Source organism: Perognathus longimembris, chromosome 17 (assembly GCF_023159225.1).
Source record: "Perognathus longimembris pacificus isolate PPM17 chromosome 17, ASM2315922v1, whole genome shotgun sequence".
Taxonomy (NCBI): domain Eukaryota; kingdom Metazoa; phylum Chordata; class Mammalia; order Rodentia; family Heteromyidae; genus Perognathus; species Perognathus longimembris.
This window is the reverse complement of record NC_063177.1, coordinates 38,544,866-38,564,755: the sequence shown is the minus strand read 5'-3', so window position 1 is coordinate 38,564,755 and position 19,890 is coordinate 38,544,866. Positions and strand designations below refer to the sequence as shown.

Sequence of the window (19,890 nt, the reverse complement as noted above, 5' to 3'; positions counted from 1 at the left end):
ATTTTATTTTTTAATATCCATCAGAGTAAGCCTGCTTAGAGTTCTTTCAGAAACAACTCCCATACTTCCCATGTGTTATCACAAGTATTTGTTTTCTTACTCATACAGCATCCATCATTACAGGGACATCTTAATCACCACATTTCCATCTAAGAACTCAGGCTGGAAGTCCTTCGAACTCGAGATGTGCTTTCACAAAGTCTGCTCAGCAGGGCAAAGGAAAAGCTCATTGGCTATAAAACTTTGATCACTCTCTGTCAAGTATTATTACCCAAAGGGAGCCATTTGGTCACGTCTGATTTTGAAGCAGGTAGCATTCTCTTATAGTGTTATTTCTGAATGACAGAGAGACAGAGAGAATCACTTGGGGAAGAGTGGCAGTGACCTCTGCATTGGCTTTCCTTGGAATCTGCCTGTGGAAATGGCTGATGTAGAAGGTTGGCATGTTCTTCCAAGAAAAAAGAAGAAGGTTGGCGATTATTTCTGTCAACACATTGGAAGCAACATCAGTCAGCGCTTCAAACTCACGGTCCAATATACCCATAGGTCAACTTTACCTCATAGTTTCATGGTGGTAGGAATGGGCAGGCTGAAGTTATTTTCTAGATTATCATTCATTACATGAGGAAACTTTGGAGACCCAGTGTGATAGGGACAGAAGGGTCTTCTAGGCGTGTCTCTACCGTAGGTGTGTCCTGGGCTTTGTCATCTGTTTCTATTCCCCCTAGAAGTCATGAGAAGGGCAATTCAAGTAGACCAGGTTCAGCCAACACACAGGATTTAAGTCACTGCCATTTAAATATAATCTGCTTCTTACACCAAACCAGTTTTTCTGTAGAGTTGCTTCTGAAGCCAAGCATCAGGATCTACCAGTCAGAAGTGTCCAATCAGAAACCAGTGGAAGCTTCCTGTAATGTCAGGATGTGAACACTAGAGGCCGCCAGAGCAGCGGGGAGGCTTCGGTTTTAAGATTCTAAGTTAGTAAAGTCACCAAACCATTCATTTGGGCATTGAAGTCCTTCAAACGCGGACTCACCAGACTTGTCCACATAAAAGGAAAATCTGAACGCATAGAGGCCTCATCAACACAATGAAAAGGAAATACCGGAGGACAAATTTTGCAACCTAGGTGAATGACACAATGGGAGAGTTAATATGCCCGCATAAAATACGTGTAGCAAAGAGAGGCACGTGGTTTCCTGAAAGAGAAAAAAGTAACAATGTGTAATAAAAATAAACGCACCAATAAATAAAAATAAGTGCACAAATAAACACGACAATAGAATTTGTGGTTGGTCTACCTGATTGACAGGCATTTATTTAAAATTATTATTCTTACTTTTGAGACAGGGTCTCACTATGTCACTAAGCATGTCCTTTAAGGTGAGATCCACTTGTCTCAGCCTTCTGAATGTTGGGTTAACAGGGAATGAGCCACCATACCCAGCTTCCTTGACTGACAAAGTTACATATAATTGCTATTGGAAATGGATACAAGGGAATACTTTTTCTAGAGAGTGCCATTTACTATTATGGCAAAATTATTCAGGTTAAAAATTACTTAGTGGAAGCTTCAGCAGCTATATTTTTAGGAACTTACTTTAGCGAGATACAAAGAAAGATATGTAAAAACTCACACTTAAGAAAATTCATTCTAGTGTTTTGCTTTTATCTTTCTAGTTTTCTGTTCCTGGGGCTTGAACTCAGGGACTGGATGCTGTCCTTGAGCCTTTTTGTGCTCAAGACTAGTGCTCTGTCATTTGAACCACAGTACCACTTCTGGCCTTTTCTGAGTAGTTAATTGGGCTTTTCTGCCTGGGCTGGCTTCGCATCGTGATCCTCATACCTCAGCTTCCTGAGTAGCTAGGATTACAGGCATGAGCCACTGGTACCCGGCCTTAGTGTTTCACTTTTTTTTTTTTTTTTTGGCCAGTCCTGGGCCTTGGACTCAGGGCCTGAGCACTGTCCCTGGCTTCTTCCCGCTCAAGGCTAGCACTCTGCCACTTGAGCCACAGCGCCGCTTCTGGCCGTTTTCTGTATATGTGGTGCTGGGGAATCGAACCTAGGGCCTCGTGTATCCGAGGCAGGCACTCTTGCCACTAGGCTATATCCCCAGCCCCAGTGTTTCACTTTTAATGTTGGAAAATTGGAACTGACATAGATATCTAACAATAAGGAAGGTTTATATGAACTTGAAAATATAAATTCTCAATGTTTCATATTTAATAATTACTGTACTGTGCTGTATTTGGTGAACAAAGCAAGTTGTGTGTGTGTGTGTGTCTGTGTGTATGTGTGTGTGTAGTTTCAGTGGAGGAAATGTTTGTGTCCATGTGAAACTTGTATGACAATTTCTGGTGTTATTGTAAGTTAGAAAGTGGTAGAGATTTCCGATATTCACTTCCCCAGCACAAGGTTTAGCAGATCAATGGCTGGTTTAGGGCATTCAAAGTAGACTTTGGTGGTAGAGGATGGTGGGTGGTCAGCTTCGCTGATGCTGCCTTGGGAACAGCTGGCCACGCATAGGAGCAAGCACGTATATCCCAGCAGATGTCTATCACGAACCTGTTGCCACTCTCTTCAATACTATGATATTATTCAAGTCCCCCAAACTCAGATACCACCTCCAAAGAGGAGAGGGTGGGGAAGAAATCCTGGATGAATTCTGAGTCTATGCAAAGATAACTTTTCTTTCTTTCTCATAAGTTACAGCAAGGGTTTGAAAGAGGATTAAGCAGCTTTAGAGAAAAATGAAGTGATATATTTTTAATGTACATGCCTTAGACTGTATTGGAAACTTGTACTTAACCTATGTTTATATGTGCTCTATGTATGTATATTCTACATTCATATTCATATTTAGACACAATTCTTTAGAATTAAAGGAAAGCTAGAATGTGATATATATATACATACATATATGTGTGTGTTATGTATATAAATACGTTGTGGATTGTAGAAGACTTGTATTTTCTTCTATTGATTGTGTTTCTTGGAAATATCACAGCAAGCAGATACAAAATGTATAATGGAAAACCATAAGGTAAATTTGTAATGTAAATGGCAACCTGGGAAGATAATAATGTAACAGCATCGAAGACAATCTGGAAAAAAAATACAGCTTATAACACAACAAAGCTTTCACTTTCTATTGCTGTTTAAATGATTCCCAGTAATCAAAGTAAAAGAATGGACAACTCAAGAGAAAAAAGAGATCATTGCAGAGCTAAAGAGAATCCACACAGGTGGCACTGGGGTTTATTGTATCTGGCTTCATTTCATTTGCAACAATAGAAATGCAAATGAAAGCGATTGCAAAACCCTTCCTGCTAGCAAGATGGATGGAGCCACATTCCTGACAGTGATAGCGTGTATCATTAGTCAGATGTGAAGACAGTCTCATACTTCGTCCAATGGCAATCCCCACGATTACCAATCCAAGAAACTCACGAATCTAGCACTCCCTCTCCTAAGAACTGAAGGTAGAAGTATACCAAGAAGCATGTAAAATGACTTTATGCCACAATTACTCGTTTCCTCTTGGTGATAGTAGGAAACGAATAGGAATATGAGGGGGCGACTTGAAAGCTGGTGGTTGGCTAACCATAATTTATGGATCGAGTAGATTGCTGTGAACCTCTTAGGCACCGATCTGGAAGGCAGGCTAAGTGAGCAGAGCCTCTGCTGGGGTGCACAGCCAGGTTCTTAGTGGCAGTCTTTCAACACTTGGTGGGCAGATCTTCCAGGGGAGGCTGGGGCTTGCTGGGTGCCGTCTGGATAGTCAGCTCGAGCCCTTGGTGTTCCCACCAGGTGGCTGGAAAAGAGAAGCTACAGGACTCAAGCTCTAAGTCAAACCACCAGCCCTTGGCCTCCCTGCAGGGAAAGGACATGAGTGAAGCAGCGAGCGGCTTGCAGGGTCCTTAGGGGAGCTGGTAGAGGTGCTGGAGTTGAACAGATCTCCAGGTTCATCCAAGGGAAGCAAACGCCAAGGCTCTGCTTAGACCCAGAAAGCCACACCAAGAGTAACCAGAAAAGCCACAGAAGGGAAGAGTATGGCCTCGGGGTCCTCTAGGGAAGCAAGGACCTGTGCTCTCACGGGAAGAAGGTTCCTTCTGGGACTGGACTGCTTGCTCTGCAACCCCCCACCCTGTCTTTCTCCTTTCCTACCACTGCACCCTCAGTATCTCTCACACCTCCGCCTCCCAGGCATTGCCCACCACGAGACCTGGGGCCTTCATCTTTGTTCCCTTCCACCTGTGCATGCACACTTGCTCGCTTGGACAGGGCTAACAGCCCGCTTAACAGCCTTGTGTTGGCTGTCTCCATTTCCTTGGTCTTAGTGACGTTACTGTCTGGAATCTTGGTTTTGTGGGGGGGGCCTTCTCTGCTCCCACATTCTCCTTTTCCTACATCCACAAAGGATCATCAGAGTTCCCTTGGTTTGAAAAGGGGCTGTTGGAAGCCAGGTATGGCAGTGCACACCTGTAATCCTAGTCACATGGTAGATGGTGGTTAGGAGATTGGACGTTGGAGAACAGCCTTGGGAGAAGTTCAGCAGACTTCAGCTCACAAGCAAACAAACAACGGCCCCAAAAGTGTAGGGGCTGAGCCCCATCCCATTCTGACAGGCCTAGTGCCCTGAGGAGGCCTCTGCCCCCAACTCACCCCAGTCTCTGTTACCACGCGGCGCTCACTCCAATTGTCTTCCTGCTCCGCCCTTCCTGTTCTTGCCTTTGGTTAGACAACCCCTTTGAGGGTGCAGGAAGACGTGGAACCCTTTCTTCCTCTTCACAGACATTCCAGCCCTTCTTGCTTATACCTCAGAGCTGAGCATTTACCACAGTCCTAGAGATGCAAATCAGCTCTTCCTTAGCTGCAGATTCACAGAGTCCAGGTTCCCACTGATGGAGTAAGATGGGCGGTGAGGGTGGGGGGTATGCTCAATCGGACTTGCCTTTTCCTTTAAAAAGGACCACAGTTGAGGTGCAAGCTCTGCCTGCTCCCCCCTTCCTCTCCTCCCCCCACTCCCCATTCTGATCACCAGGCACCTCTGTGTGGCTGTGCTGGGTTTGTTCAGTGCTTCATTCTTGGATATTAGTCTCTGCTGCTGCCGCCGTCTGTGGCCCTGTTCATTCTCACCGCTTCCCACTCTGTCCACAGTCCTTCCACGAGACAGTCTTCAAGGGGAGAGGGGCTAGGTTATGTATTAGTATTAACCCCATTCCACAGAAGGTGGGGATCTGTCCTGAGGGTGCTGATGAAGATGAGGGAGGTTCCCATGTTGATTGTTGAGATGGTAGAGGGGTCACTTTCTCTCCTATTCTGTCTGTTTCCATCTGGGGATCCTTCCTTCCTTCTCTCCTCTTTCCTCTTCCTTCTTCCCTTTCCTGCCTCCTTCCTACCTTCTCTCCTCCTTCCTCTTCCTTTTTCTCTTTCCTCCCTCCTTCCCTCTCTCCTTCCTTCTTTCTTTCCTTCCATCTCTCCTTCCCTTTACTTTTCTCCTTCCTTCTTTCCTCCTTTCCTTCTCTCCTTCCTTCCTTCCTTCCTTCCTTCCTTCCTTCCTTCCTTCCTTCCTTCCTTCCTTCCTTCCTTCCTTCCTTCCTTCCTTCTTCCCTTCCTCTCTGCTTCCCTCCACTCCCTCCCTACCTTTCCTGCCCAGGCAAGGCCTGGGGCTGGGGTGGGGTGAGGGGAGCAGGTGCCCAGTGCAGCTCCTCTTGCCCCAGCAGACAGAAGAAGTATGCCTGTTTCAGTTCCCCTCGCCGTCTAGAGAGAATGTGGTTCCCCAACCTTGTGCAGTTTTATGAGGAGTCTTTCTCCATTTCACAAGTCAGTTATTACTTGTGATTGAGGCTCACGCGCCACGCCCAAATAAACGTGCTACACACTCTGCATACCACACACAGACACAAATATTTGCCCAGCTCACTTGGGCTGGGGAGACGATGCCATTTCCACGTGAGAGAAGCCGCATGATCAGACCTTCTGCACCCACTTGTGCCCTGGCACAAGGAACAAGGGCATGAAGCTTTATCCTCCTTGGCTGCCTCCATGAAAAAGAGGCCCACTTGGGTAGACAGGTCTTCAGGGGTAGGAGAGAAGATGTGGGAGAGGAGCCCAGAGTCTGTGGCCCGCTTCTCCTTCCTCTCTTCCACCGGGTTAATGACAGGTCTTTTCCTAGATGTATTTTTACCCTCTGGACAAACAGTAGTTGGGACGAGTGGGGCTCTCGTTCTTTTTGTTTTGTTTTGTTTTGTTTTTACGAGTTGAGGTACTCAGGTTGGGGAAAATAAACAGCCGGTTAATGAGACGGTTCACCTGGAAACTGACACAAATAATAACAAAGCAAACATCCTGTGTCTTGTGCCAACCACCCCCCCAGGGTGAGGGGGGTATAAAAGCTGTGGCTCTGCTGGCCACCTTCAGACCTGGGGGAACTTGGGCCGCGTTCCTGCCTCTCTGCAACCTGACCGGCTGGGACCATGGGGTGCTGCCCGGGGGACTGCTTCAACTGCTGCTCCCAAGATCAAGACTGCTGTGAGGAGTGTTGCTGCCAGCCCTCCTGCTGCGGCTGCTGCGGCTCGTGCTGCGGAGGGGGCTGCGGAGGGGGCTGCGGAGGGAGCTGCTGTGGGTCTTCCTGCTGTGGGGGGTCCGGCTGCGGAGGCTGCGGCGGCTGCGGCGGCTGCGGTGGCTGCGGTGGCTGTTGTGGCAGCTGTTGTGGCGGCTGTTGTGGCAGCTCGGGGGGTTGCTGCGGCCCTGTGTGCTGCCAGCCCTCACCCGTATGCGACACGAAATGAAGAACGCGCCTGCGACCCTGTATGAAGGGGACAGCCTCCATCGGCTCTGGCTGGAGACTCTGCCTTTCCCTGGGCTGCAGAACCTGCCACACCTGCCTCCTCCCCACCCCGAAAGACAAGTGTCCCGGCCTCTTATGGAAAAGGAGGATGCGCTCCCCATCGCCTGAGCCTCCCCCTGGTTTCAAGAGAGGGGGAACAAGAGCTATTTCCTGGCCAGAAATGAAAGCTGGGACCCCATGAAATGATTCCCCAAAGCCCACAGGGTGACTCCCGGGTGGCTTCATTGGCCCCAAGTCAAACGTTTTATCCTCCCCACAAGGCAGCTTCTCACTGCCGTGCCTTTGGCTCCGGGCCTCTCTTCCCAGCGTTCTGCTGCCTTTGAAGCCTTGTGAACCTCTGAATAAATTCGAGCATGCTGGCATATCCTAATCGGTCCTCTGGCCTCTTCCTTCACCCCTCCTCTGGGCTAGCGTAGGGAAATGTACTCTGGCATCCGCACTAAAGTTTTGCTTTGTGCGGTACCGTTGATGGATTTCTACTGGCAGAATCAGTTCCTGGAGCCTCTCTGAGACATAGGCCTGGGGAAATCTGTGGTGTGTGTGTGTGTGTGTGTGTGTGTGTGTGTGTGTGTGTGTGTGTGTGTGTGTGTGTGTGTGCCAACATTGAGGATTGAGCTCAGGGCCTGGGTGTTGTCCCTTAGCTTTTAAAATTTATTTTATTTTATTTTTTGTAAGGCTGGCTCTCTACCACTTAAGCCACAGCTCCACTTCTGGCTTTTTTTTTTGGGGGGGGTGGTTAATTGGACATAAAAGTCTCATAGGCTTTTTTGCTTGGGCTGGCTTTGAACCTTGATAGTTAGATCTCAGCCTCCTTGAGTAGCTAGAATTGCAGGCATGAGCCACCAGTGCCTGGCTGAGGTCTGTGTTTTCAGGTAATCCTTTGCAGTGAGGTTGACAACTGCACAGGTGTAGACAAGATTTCTTGTGCTGCAGGAGATAGGTTTGGAGAGACTTTTAATATATGGATTCTTGGGCTACCCTATTAGATTTTGTAACTGTTGGTTCTAGAGCTTAGGACATCTGGAATCTGTAGTTTAAAAAACTCCATGGTAAATGCTGGCTCCAGCAGCCAGGATTCCTTCTGTACTACAGAGATCTGTGGAAGGGATTCCAGGCTCAAGTAGAACTTCCTGTTAAAGTCAGGGTTCAGTAAAAAAAAACCTGGGTTCTGAATGGCAGGGATTCCTGTGGCCAAGCTATGCCAGTGCATATAGTTTCTAGGAATATTCTAGCCCGTTCAGCTCCTTCTGCAGCTGCATGCTCTTTTGCTTTAGAGAAAATAGGGAGTGAACATCTGTTCGCTTAGGCCTGACCAGGCAGGAGAGCCCAGCTGGGAATTGAAGTCCACAAGATGGTTGTCTTGCTCTGGGAAAACCTCATTTAGTTTTGCTCCTACAAAGCAATGGTTCATTTGGCCAACATGTAAGGAAAGAAATTGTGCGTGTGATCCAGAAGCACAGCAGCGATTCCTACAACTATGAAAAAATATACAGTATAAAGAAGAAATAATACCCTCCGGAATGCTCAGAGTTCATCACCAATATATATATTTCTAGAGTCTTATGCAGGCAGATTTACAAATGAAGCTGGGATTATTCCACTGTTACTCTCCTGTCTCTAATTTTTTTCTTTTGTTTCAAAGTGGGGTACCGGTGGCTCATGTGTGTAACCTAGCAACTCAGGAGGCTGAGATCTGAGAATCCCTGCTTGAAGCCAGCTGTGGCAGCAAAGTCCCTAAGACTCTTAGCTCTGATTAAGCACCAAGAAGCTAGAAGGGGAGATGTGGCTCAGGTGGTAGAGCATCATCCTTGAGAGAAAACGCTAAAGAAGGACATGAGGCTCTGAGTTCTAGCCCTAGTACCAGCGTGTGTGTGCGTGTACACACACGCACACATACACTTTTGTTTCACTTTTATAAGTCAATTTTCTTGAGCTATAATTTACATATAATAAAATACTATCATTTTTTTTTTCTCAAATTTTTATTTTCAAACTGACGTACAGAGAGGTTACAGTATCATACGTTGGGCGTTGGATACATTTCTTGTACTGTTTGTTGCCTTGTCCCTCATGTCCCCCTCCCTCCCCCCCTTCCCTCCCCCCCGCCCAGTTGTTCAGTTCACTTACACCAAACAGTTTTGCAAGTATTGCTTTTGTAGTTATTTCTCTTTTTTTTACCCCGTGTCTCTCGAATTTGGTATTCCCTTTGAATTTCCTACTTCCAATACCAGTAAACACGGTTTCCAATATACTCAGATAAGATTACAGAGGTAGTGTAGGTACAAACATAGGAAGGTGATACAAAACATCATCAATAATAGAAACTACACATTCACATAGGACATTGAAAGTAGTTATAACTGTGATATATCACTTGTTTCCATATCATGGAGTTCATTTCACTTAGCATCATCATTTTTTGTACAGTTTTAAAAATGAGATCTGACAATTTGTAAGTACTGTATGCGTGTGCTCAAAGTATGGAACTTTTCATCAGCTTTCAAATTCCCCAGTCTCCTCCTGCACTAATCTCCTGTCCCCAAGAAATTGTGCAATGTAAACATGTTTTTTGCTTAGTGTTACACTTTTGCTATTCATTTACATCGTTGTAGGCAGGGTAGCACCAAGAGTTTGTTCTTTTTTTCTATTGAACTGTACTCCATTTTATGGATAAGCTACATAAACAATGCTGGACTGGGGGTGTGGCTCAAGTGGTAGGGTGATTGCTTAGTAAACACAGTGCCCAGAATTCAATCTTTAGTACCAGAAAAAAGAAAGGTAGAAAGAAAGGAAGGAGAAGGAAAGAAGGAAATAAGGAGAGAAGGAAGAGTAGAAGGAAAGAAAGATGGAAGGACAGAAAGGTAAAAAAGGAAAGAAGGAGGGAACAAAGGAAGGATAGACAGAAAAAGCACTTGCCTGTTGATAGGCATTTGGCTGTTCCAAGTTTTAGGTGATATGAACAAAGGCAAACTCCAGCTTTTATGAATATTCATGCACAAATCTGTTCATAAACTTTTGTTTGTTTTGGGGAAATATCTAGGAGTTGAATTTCTAGGTAAATGGTGACAATATTTAACTCTGTACGAAACGACCAAATTGCTTTGATGTTGCTTATACCAATTTGTTTTCCAACTAGCAGTGTGTGAGGGTTTCAATTTTTAAAATTTTTTTGTTTATTTTTATATTTTATTAAAAATTGATATTAGTATATTATACCTTGAGGGAGATTATGAAACTGGAGTCTGTGTTGGTTTAGTCTCAGGCACTACTATTTAAGTCATTTTGAGTCTGGATGGAATTGGCCTCCCAGGAACTGACTTTATAATGGTCAGGATGAAGCCACAGCCAGAGCAGGAACAGACCAAGGAGACAAGCCTTCCTAGAGGCCAACGGGGCTGCACTGGGGAGCTGTGATTCAGAGCAACTGATTATTCTATTGCTCATGGTCATGGCACCAGATGTATGGGTAGAGGTAGTGATTTTTGTGGACTCCCGAGGAGGGTTGCCCTTCTTAGCTCTCCACAGAGGTCCTCATTTGTTCCTTCAATAAAGATTAATTGTGTACCTCTGGTGTTTCAAACACTGCTCTGGATGCTGGGTAGACATCTGTGAACTCACTATGTCATTGCGTTTGGTACTGTTGCCATGTCCAAGAATGATAGGGACCAACGACAAAGAATCAGGCAGGAATGACATACCTAGAAGACAGGAGCGACGTCATATACAGGGAGGGATTCTGTGAGGAGATGACATTTAGCATAACAGTAGGGCTATGCCTGCTTCTTGGCTGAGAGTTTATAAAGCATTGATGGGAGCACCACCATCTCCACCTATAATTCCATCACTGGCTGAGTTGAGGAAGGGAAGTTGGTCGAGAGGAGAAGTATTAGCCATGGCAGGGGGCTAGCAAACTCTATCTTAGTCTCTGCTGAGCTGTCTAAAAGTCCTTTTCCACACTCACTGAAAAGTACTTCCTCTTTCTAATCTTCCATTTTTCCATGACAAGACCGGAAGCTTCTGCTGCTTTGAAGCTTCCCCTGTTGCTCTATCCCAGAGCATGTTTCTGTTCAACTGGTCCCCATGAAGATTTTGTGTCACTGCTCTCCTTGTCTTCATGCCTTGAGACTTCCTCCCTTTTCCATAACCAAAGAGTAAAGCAGATCCATTTACCTCCCTGCATAAACATGATGAAATCCAAATTTTTACACAGGGCCCGTAGGCATTTCGTGACTGGGTGCCTTAAAATCTCCCATTTCTGTCCCTTCCTATCCCCTGTGCTTTTCATCTTGGCTATATGGAACCATCTGGCTCTTGTATGTTTGGTTTCCACAGCTTCCTTTGCTTGTCCTTGCCACTCTTCCCTTCTTCTTTGAGGATTCCCCCCTGGACATCAAATTACTGGAGAAGTCTTTCCTACCTTGCCTCTGAATCACTTTACTGATTTCTCCTGGAGGCCCCACAGGTCCCTCAATGACTGCATGTACAATACTACACCACAATTGCACATGGACACGTCAATCTCTTCTCAATGCATGCTGCTGCTGACTCCGGTTGAGGCTTTCTGTGTCTTTCCATGCCTCTCTCAGAGCTGGTTGATCTGAATGGATGAATGAAAGAGAAAACGAGTGAATGATTGCAGTATTAATAAAAAGAAGGGGCACTGGATGGCATGATAGCTTAGTTTTTCCAAGGGACAGCCTGCTTTTTGCCCTGATGAAGAAAACATGTGGTAGAGGTAACTCAGACCCTTCGTGGAACGAGAATGTCAAGCTTTGGTGTTTGAAAACCCAGGGTTCTTTTCCTACCTCATCCTCCTTGAATCTTAGAGGAATCTTTTCCTTTTGGTGCTGGTCCTGGGGCTTGAATTCCGGGCTTGGGTTCTATCCTTGAGTTTTTCTGGTCAAGGCTAGTGCTCTACTACTTGAGTCGCACCTCCACTTCTAGATTTTTTTGGTAGTTAATCAGAGATAAGAGTCTCACACAGATTTTTCTGCTTGGGCTGGCTTTGAACCACGATCTTCAGATCTCAGCTCCCGTGTTGCTAGTCTTGCAGACGTGAGCAAGGAGTATCTGGCTCTTTTAATTTTTTCTTTATATCTACTGAATGCTGGGGGATGGGCCTGGGTGGAAGAGGAAAGGTGAGATGAGAAGGAAAATGACTTTCCAGGGACTATTGGGACTCATATTCCAGGGGCAGGGCTGTTCCTGCAGCAGGATGGAAGGTGGCATCTGGTCAAAGTCTGTGATATGTGACTTCGCTGAAGTCTCCTGAGAAAAGTCAGTCGACATTGGTTCCATAGGAGAAAGAACCTCAACCCTAGCTCATGGGACACACTTTGTGCCATCTTCAACAAGTGACTTAACCTTTCTGATCCTCTACGTTGAATTCTCCGTCTTAAGGGGGGAGAATAATCTCTGCCTCGTGAGAAGGACTGACACAAGATGGCTGCTGTAAGGTGCAGTCCTTGAAAATGCAGCCTAAGTATCTCCCCCCCGTCCATTTCTCCCCACTCCTCCTGTGTATTTTAATTTGTGTGTGTGTGTGCGTGCGTGCGTGCGTGCGTGCGTGCGCATGCGTGTAGTGTATCACTGTGGGGCATGGAGTTTGTCTCCATACTTGTCTGCCCACGGCAGGGCGGGATGCATGAGGGGAGCTGTAGTCTGATTCCTGTGGACATCCTCTGTGCCCAACCCGGACAGATAGAAGAGCAGAGGGTGGATAAATTATAAGTTCCTTTCTTCTTTCCTTGTTCATGATGCTCAGAGGTAAAGACCACGCTGCTTGGAGATGCTGCTGCTTATTCCAACACTACCTGTAGCTTTGAGGATTCCAAATTTAGCCTGTCAATGCATAAACACCTTCTTTATGGGTAGATAGATGACATCTAGATCAACAAACAATGGTATAATAAGATGTTTCTCTGCAAACTGGCCCAAACAGTAATAAGGAAAAGATGCAGGGGCCTCCAACAGCATGTGGCAGCGATGGCCATATAAAAGCCAGGGCCTCGGAGCTCCAGCACAGTCAGGCAGCTCCTTTCCAGCACTCTCCAAGAAGCAGAGACACCTTGACCATGTCTGGCAGCTGTTGTTCTAGGAAATACCCTTCCCTGCCAGCCATCTCTCTCTGCTCCACTGAGGTGAGCTGCGGAGGGCCCATCTGCTTACCTAGTTCCTGCCAGAGCCAGACGTGGCAACTGGTGACTTGCGAGGACAGCTGTGGCTCCTCTGGCTGTGGGTCCCAGTGCGGTCAGCCTTCTTGCTCGGTGAGCAGTTGCTGTCAGCCTGTGTGCTGCGAGGCCACCCTGTGCCAGCCTGCCTGCCCCATGAGCAGCTGCTGTCAGCCGGTGTGCTGCGAGACCACAGCCTGCCAGCCGCTCCTCTGCGTGCCCGCATCCTGCCAGCCCCTCCTCTGTGAGCCCAGCTGCTGTCCATCCACCTGTGCGGTGTCCACTTCCTGCCAACCGATGGTCTGTGAGCCTATGGTTTGCGAGCCAGTGGTGTGTGAGCCGGTTTGCTGCCAGCCAGTGTGCCCGTCGCCCAGCTGCTGTCCCTCGGTCTGTTCCGCCACCAGTAGCTGCTGCCAGCCTGTCTGCTGTGACTCCAGTCCCTGCGAGCCATCTTGCTCAGAGACCAGTGTGTGCCAGCCAGCCACCTGTATGGCACTGGTCTGTGAGCCTGTTTGCCTCCGTCCTGTCTGCTGTGTTCCAAGCCCTTGTGAGCAGCCCTGTGGCTCCGGCCCCTGTCAAGAGCCCTCTTGCTGTGTCTCTAGTATCTGCCAGCCTATCTGCCCTGAGCCCAGCCCCTGCTCACCATCGGTCTGTATGCCCAGCCCGTGTCAACCTTCTTGCTACCTAGTCAAGCGCTGCCGTTCTGTCTGCTGTGAGCCCATCTCCTGCCCATCGACGTCGTGCCAACCTCCCTGCCGTCCAGGGTCCTCTGCATCTGCCATCTGCCCACCATCTTGCCCCCGTAGGACTTACTACATACCTAGCTCCTGCAGACAGCCGTGCAGCCCCGTTTCCTACCGTACGGTGTGCCGTCCGATCTGCCGTCCCATCTGCTCCGGACCCCTCACCTATAGGCAGCCCTACCTGACATCCATCTCTTACCGTCCTTCCTGCTATCGCTCCTGCTACTCCATCCTGCGCCGTCCCACCTGTTTCACCTCCTACTCCTACCGCCCTGTCTGCTCCCGCCAGCCTTGTGCCGATGCCGACTCCTGTAAGCGAGAGGGCAAGAAGTCCACCTCCAGCCAGCCGGATTGTGCCGACTCTACCCCTTGCAAGTCGGACATCCCACAGGAGACTCCCTGCCAGCCTTCCGAGGCCAAACCCTCTACAGAGGCTGCCGCCCCCCAGCCTCCTGCCAGCAAGCCTGCCGATCGCTGATCTGGCCTCAGCCCACCAGCTCCTGCTAAGCAAGCTCTAAGAGAGAGAGAAACCTGGACTTTCCTGCACGTAGCTCATCATGGCTTAGCTCAAATCCTGCTCTTTCTGCACTGCCACTCACTCCACCTGCTTATGCTTCGAAGACATCACCAGAAATGTCAGTGTCCTAATGGCCCAAAAGGAAGGCTTCTTGGGCATGGAGAGGGAGATGGCCTGATTTTCATCTTTTCTGCTGCCAGTAAGCTGAAAAGAGCTGCTTTCCCATAGTACCAGTCTCTTTTCTGAGACATAGTATTTTCTGTCCTTATGCCAGGGCTCCCTTGGGTGTGTGCTTGTGTTCCTTAGGAACTTCAATAAAAGTGGTGAAAAATGAAGGCATATGCTGTTCTTGCTCTGCTATTAATGCCAAAATCTCATCAGAGGCTTGTTTCATCTTTGAGTTGCTCTATCCATCATCATCCATTCATCATCCATCCATTCATCACCCACAAATGTCCGGCTCGGGTTGCCTCCCCTGGCGCGGGGATCAAGGCTCTGCTACACTTCTCACAGCTCCCTTTCTCACCCTCTCCCCTGGTCACCCGACCCGCAGGTAAAGCCAGGGTGGAGTGGGGGGCTCAGCATAGACCTCAAGTGCGTGTGGCTGAACGAGATCGCCTTGCCCACCTTCTTACCCGTAACGAAAGCCAGGCGTACCCGGACCTCGGAGAAGCTTCGGGAGCAATCTGATTTATTAAGGCAGGGGCAAGGGCTAATGGTAGGAATGGACGAGAGAGGGCGGATCGGCCAGGACGCTGATAGGCTACGAGCTTGCCATATGACACCCTCATGAGCTAAGGTCACTCGGAAAGCGCCAGGCCAGGGGGAGACTGGGGGCGCATGGGCTGGCGAGAAAGTTTGGGGGCTGTTCGCAAAGCCGGTTCTTCTGGTTCCGGACCCAGAGAATTGTGGCCTGCTTCCGCATTCCCCAGGGCTGGGGGAAGGGCGGTGTATTGGGCGCGCTCCCAATGCCCATCCCCCGTCAAGTCCAAAGGCTGGACCCCAACACACCTATTTACCCATCATCCATCTATCTATCCATCATCCATTCATCCATCTATCTGCTATCCACCTGCCATTCATCTATCATCTATTTATGCCTCCATCCACTCATTTGTCATTCATCCATCCATTTAATATCAATCAATTTATCCATCCATCCTTGAGTGATCCATCCATCCATCCATCTACCTGTTGTCCATCTGCTATTCATTCATCATCTATTTATGCCTCTATCAACCCATTTTTCATCCATCTATCTTCCGTCCATTACATCACATCCCATCTATCCATTTATCCATCCATCCATCCATCCATCCATCCATCCATCCATCCGCTTTCCATCTGCTAATTCAGCCACCTCTATTTAGGCCTCTATCAACCCATTTTCATCAATTTTCTATCAATTTGCCATCCATCCATCCATTTAACATCAATCCATCCATTCATCATACACCCATCCATGCCTGCATCCATTCAACATCCATTCATTCATCATCCATCTGACCATTAATCATCCACCTATCAATCCCATCCTTCCATCCGTCCATCATCCATCCAGCTATCCATCATTATTAGATAGCTGTTGTGTAAGTGACTGGGCTGTGTTAGTCTCTAGGAACGAACAAACCAAAAGTCTCAGTCCTCATTCTCAGGGAACTCAGTCTGCTGGGTAAAATATAGGTACTGAGAAAATTATTCTAATCCTTTGTGTTCAGCAGAGAACCCACATCCGTTCCTAACAAGTAGGAACTAACCGGGTACAAACAAGGAAGAGAGGCCTTTTAGGCTGGAACGGCACGCACAAATGAATGGGGTTGGGAGCAAACTGCTCATTAGTTGATACTTCAGCAGAAGTGTCCTTAGAGGAGAGGTGAGTCCTGAGGTGAGTCCCGAGGTGAGGCAGCACAGAGGGATCTGCCCGCACTGGACCTGGTGTGTTGCACGGAAGGGAGGCAGAAGTGTTTCCAGTTTGGTGCAGGGCTTCTGTGGAGGTGTTGCAGGGAGGGTGCTGTAAGTACTGTGTGGGCATGGAAAATGCTAACTTTTAGAAAGTCTCGTTTGCCTTGGCATAAAGAACTCAAGGGAATCACATGGGCCTGGGTATAATGGCTAAACGTGAACAGCTTTGGAGTCCACCATGAGATGAAAATAATAAATGGGAGTCATACTTATAAGAAGGAAGGTCCAGTACGCTCTGCTTCTTGTGGGACAGGTAATTTTGTGTTCTCCAGGTCGGCACAGAAATTCTTGGTGTAAACTCCACACATACTCTTTTACAACCTGCAAGGAGGGAATCTCTTCAAAGTAGTCGCCTCCAGCACTTGGCACACAGGGTAGAGGGCCATCATTTGTCTTCTATTTGCACCATCAAGCACAGGGTTGATAGGTTAGGGTTTCTCAACTTGATCACTAGACATTTTGGGTGGGATGGTTCCTTATTGTGGAGAATGTTCTGTGCATTTTGGAGTGATAAGCAGCAGTATGCTTGGTCTCTACCAGCTAAGCATCGGCAAAGATTCCCTAGGAGTGCAAAAAACCAGCCATTCCAGAAGTTTCTGATTAGGCAATGGGGGAAGGAAAAAGTCAGACGTGAAGCTTATTCTGAACATTGGGGTGGGAGTTACTAGCTCAGTGGGCCATTGAGATTTATTACCATTCCTTTCAAGAGTCACATGAAGAATTAGCCATAGTTTTAAATCTTTATGCTAAGTACTTGCTTAGTGTTTTATGTAAATCACAGTGATTCTGTTGTTTTTCTCTTCCCCCCTCCCTTGTGTTCTTCTCTATAAGACAAAATATCTGAAGGACAAATGAACAAGCCAAGGGCCCATTCACAGACAAGTAAATTGTGGTGTAGTTACACGAGAGAACATTATACTAGAATAAAAATGAGTGGGCAATGGCTATGTGTAGCACCATGGATGGACATTACTGATAATGCTGACTGATATCAATGAGCCTTAAAAAAACCATACATGGATATTTAATGTTCAGAGACAATATACACATAGTTTCTGTTGCCTATAAATATCCATGGTACATAAAGGTATTTTAATGACAATGTTTTCTAGATGTTGTTCTGATCAGAGTAGCTTGTCTTCCTTTCAAATGAGGGTGAGGAGCATGCCAAGGTGAAAGCATTTTGTAATTAGTATTCTACAAAGTAACCCCCGAAGTGCCAGCATTTAGCTGCTGAGATAGCCAAATTAACCAAGAAGCAGTAATGCAGATGATAACATCTTGGGACTTTGAAGACCTGGGTAATTAGCTATTCCATCCAACACAATATGTTAGTAGCCGATCCAGAAATCAAGGCCAGCCCTGTCTGGAATGTAAAGCCATTGTTTTTCCATGGTAGCATGTGTAATCTAGCATGAACCAGGCCCAGCAATGTGGACAGTGTGGGATGCTGGAGTTGATTGGCATTGCCAAGCTTAGGCAAGCCCAGAAGAAAAGGAGAAAGGTCCAGACATTCCCTCAGGAATTCCTCCTGCAGGAGCTACAGCCACTTTACAGTGATGTCCCACTATTACTTCTGATGTTGGTTTGTTTTTTTTCTTTCACATTTATAGAATTCATATACTGTGGGGTCAACCTTAGGAATTTAATCCTTCTTGATGAAATATTTGCAGGCTTAAAATTTTTCATCTTGGGGTGTCTTGCTAAGTAGAAGTAAATGTTAAATTAGCTTGATCCAGCCAATGATGAATATCTCTATGGTGGATAAGGCCATCCCCAGTACAGAACTTGCTAGCCTGCTGCTGTGCAAATATCAGCCTCCCTCACCATATAAAGCCATCCTTCCCTTCTCTCTTCTTCATACTCCTTTCACTCCCCAACTTCCAATGCAAGAGGCCCAATAAATAATTGAGATCTGAGATTTCAGGACCGCCAAGCCAGATTTGAATTCTGTTTATTCAAAATTACTTACATAATTGGGGAAATATGATGTTAACTCTGAGTTGAGTTTAGCTACTTGGAATCTAACACAGTGATGACAATTATACTTACTAATTAAGGTCATTTCAAGGATAAATAAAAAAAATGCAGTCAAGGGCTGGGTAGCTCTGGTAAGTATGCAACAAACAAAAACCATTACAGCTGTTATTGGTAACAATTCTAAAGTTAAATTTCCAGAAAGCCAAATGAGAAGGTTATAGAAAGAAGTGGAGACACTTAAGTGTCTTTGGGAGCCATCCACTGTACATTTTCCTGTCTTCCATCTTGGATACCCTCTCTCCCCATCGGGCCAGAGCTTCACTTCCTGATTGTCTGGATCTACAGAGCTACATTCCTGGAGGAAGAGCAGGGTGCTTTGGCTTGGTGGAGCCCACCTGATGAGAGGGTAGAGAGGTAAGACCTGCTTCGGTAAGGCTGCAAAGCAACCTGTAAAAGAGACAGCTCATCCCAGAGCAGCATCAATATATTCAAATCCCACCAAGGAAGCTCTGAAGGTTTCTAATCAGATGTTTGTATGCAAACGAGTGAAAACAATAACAAGGAAAGATGCTCTCAGGGTGGTGCCAACATCCTGAGGAGAGCGCTATAAAAGACCCTCTGTATTAGATCCTTTGCAAACTCTGATAGGCTGGGTTTGCCATGGAGGATGCCTGTACTCCTGGAAATGCCACCTCCATTCCAGCTGCCTCCTTTTCCATATGCTCCAATGGTCACAGCTTCCGCAATGCTATCTGTTTGCCCAGTGCCTGCCACAGGAAGACATGGCAACTAGTTACATGTCAAGAAAACCACCAGCCATCCAGTGGCACCCCCAGGAGCTGTGAATCCACTTCCTGTCCATCAACTTGCTTTCCAGAAACTGCTTGTGTGGGTTTTCTCTGCCAACCCATATGCTCCCACAAAGCCTGCTGTGAATCCAGCACCAGACAGTCTCCATGTCCAGTTGCCTCCTGCCAGCCATCCTGCTTGGAATCCAGTGGTTGTCAGACCAAGTCCTGTGATGCTAGCTCCTGCCAGGAACCTGTCTGCACAGCTGGATCATGCCAGACTACTTGTGGCCAACCAGTCTGCTGGGATGCTAGATCCTGCCAGCCACCTTGCCCTGAAGTAACTTCCTGTGCTGAGACATCCTGCCCCCCGGTTGTCTGTGAGGCAAGACCCTGTCAACCAGTCTGCTGCCAAGGAGATTCATGTCAACCCACCAGAGGTGAAGGCCAATCTGGCAAATCCATTTATTACCAACCTATCTGCTACATTTTCAAGCCTTGCCAATCAGTTCCCTGCCTGCCTGTCTCCTGCCAGCCGCTGACTTGTATGTTCAGTCCTTGCAGCCCTACTTGCTGTGTGCCCTCCCCTTGTCAGCTGCTTCACTGCCAAACAGTACCTTCTACACCCTGCATCTGCCAGCCTGTGGCCAACTGCCAGTCCCCTTGCTGTGTGAAGAGCTCTTGCAAATCAACTTCCTGTGGCACTGTGCTTTCTTGCCAGCCACCTTGTAGTGGATCTGCTCCTAGAACCAGAAATGACTGTAAATCCCCTTCTTGCCAGCCAGCTTGCTGTGTGACAGGTGTAGGCAAATCCTCCAGCAGTGGCTCCACTTGCTATGGCCTAGATTTTCACAGAACAGGCAAAGTAAGCACCTGA

The 19,890-nt window shown here is 47.2% G+C and overlaps 3 protein-coding genes across 3 annotated transcripts; all 3 read left to right on the top strand.

The window, feature by feature from the left end:
- Positions 1 to 6,479: 6,479 nt before the first annotated feature.
- Positions 6,480 to 6,794, top strand: LOC125365346 (keratin-associated protein 17-1). Its single transcript, XM_048365353.1, has one exon. It carries the CDS (start codon positions 6,480 to 6,482, stop codon positions 6,792 to 6,794), a length of 315 nt encoding a protein of 104 aa, XP_048221310.1.
- Positions 6,795 to 12,927: 6,133 nt separating this feature from the next.
- Positions 12,928 to 14,244, top strand: LOC125365318 (keratin-associated protein 16-1). The gene has a single exon (XM_048365321.1). It carries the CDS (start codon positions 12,928 to 12,930, stop codon positions 14,242 to 14,244), a length of 1,317 nt encoding a protein of 438 aa, XP_048221278.1.
- Positions 14,245 to 18,885: 4,641 nt separating this feature from the next.
- Positions 18,886 to 19,890, top strand: Krtap29-1 (keratin associated like protein 29-1). The gene has a single exon (XM_048366858.1). It carries the CDS (start codon positions 18,886 to 18,888, stop codon positions 19,888 to 19,890), a length of 1,005 nt encoding a protein of 334 aa, XP_048222815.1.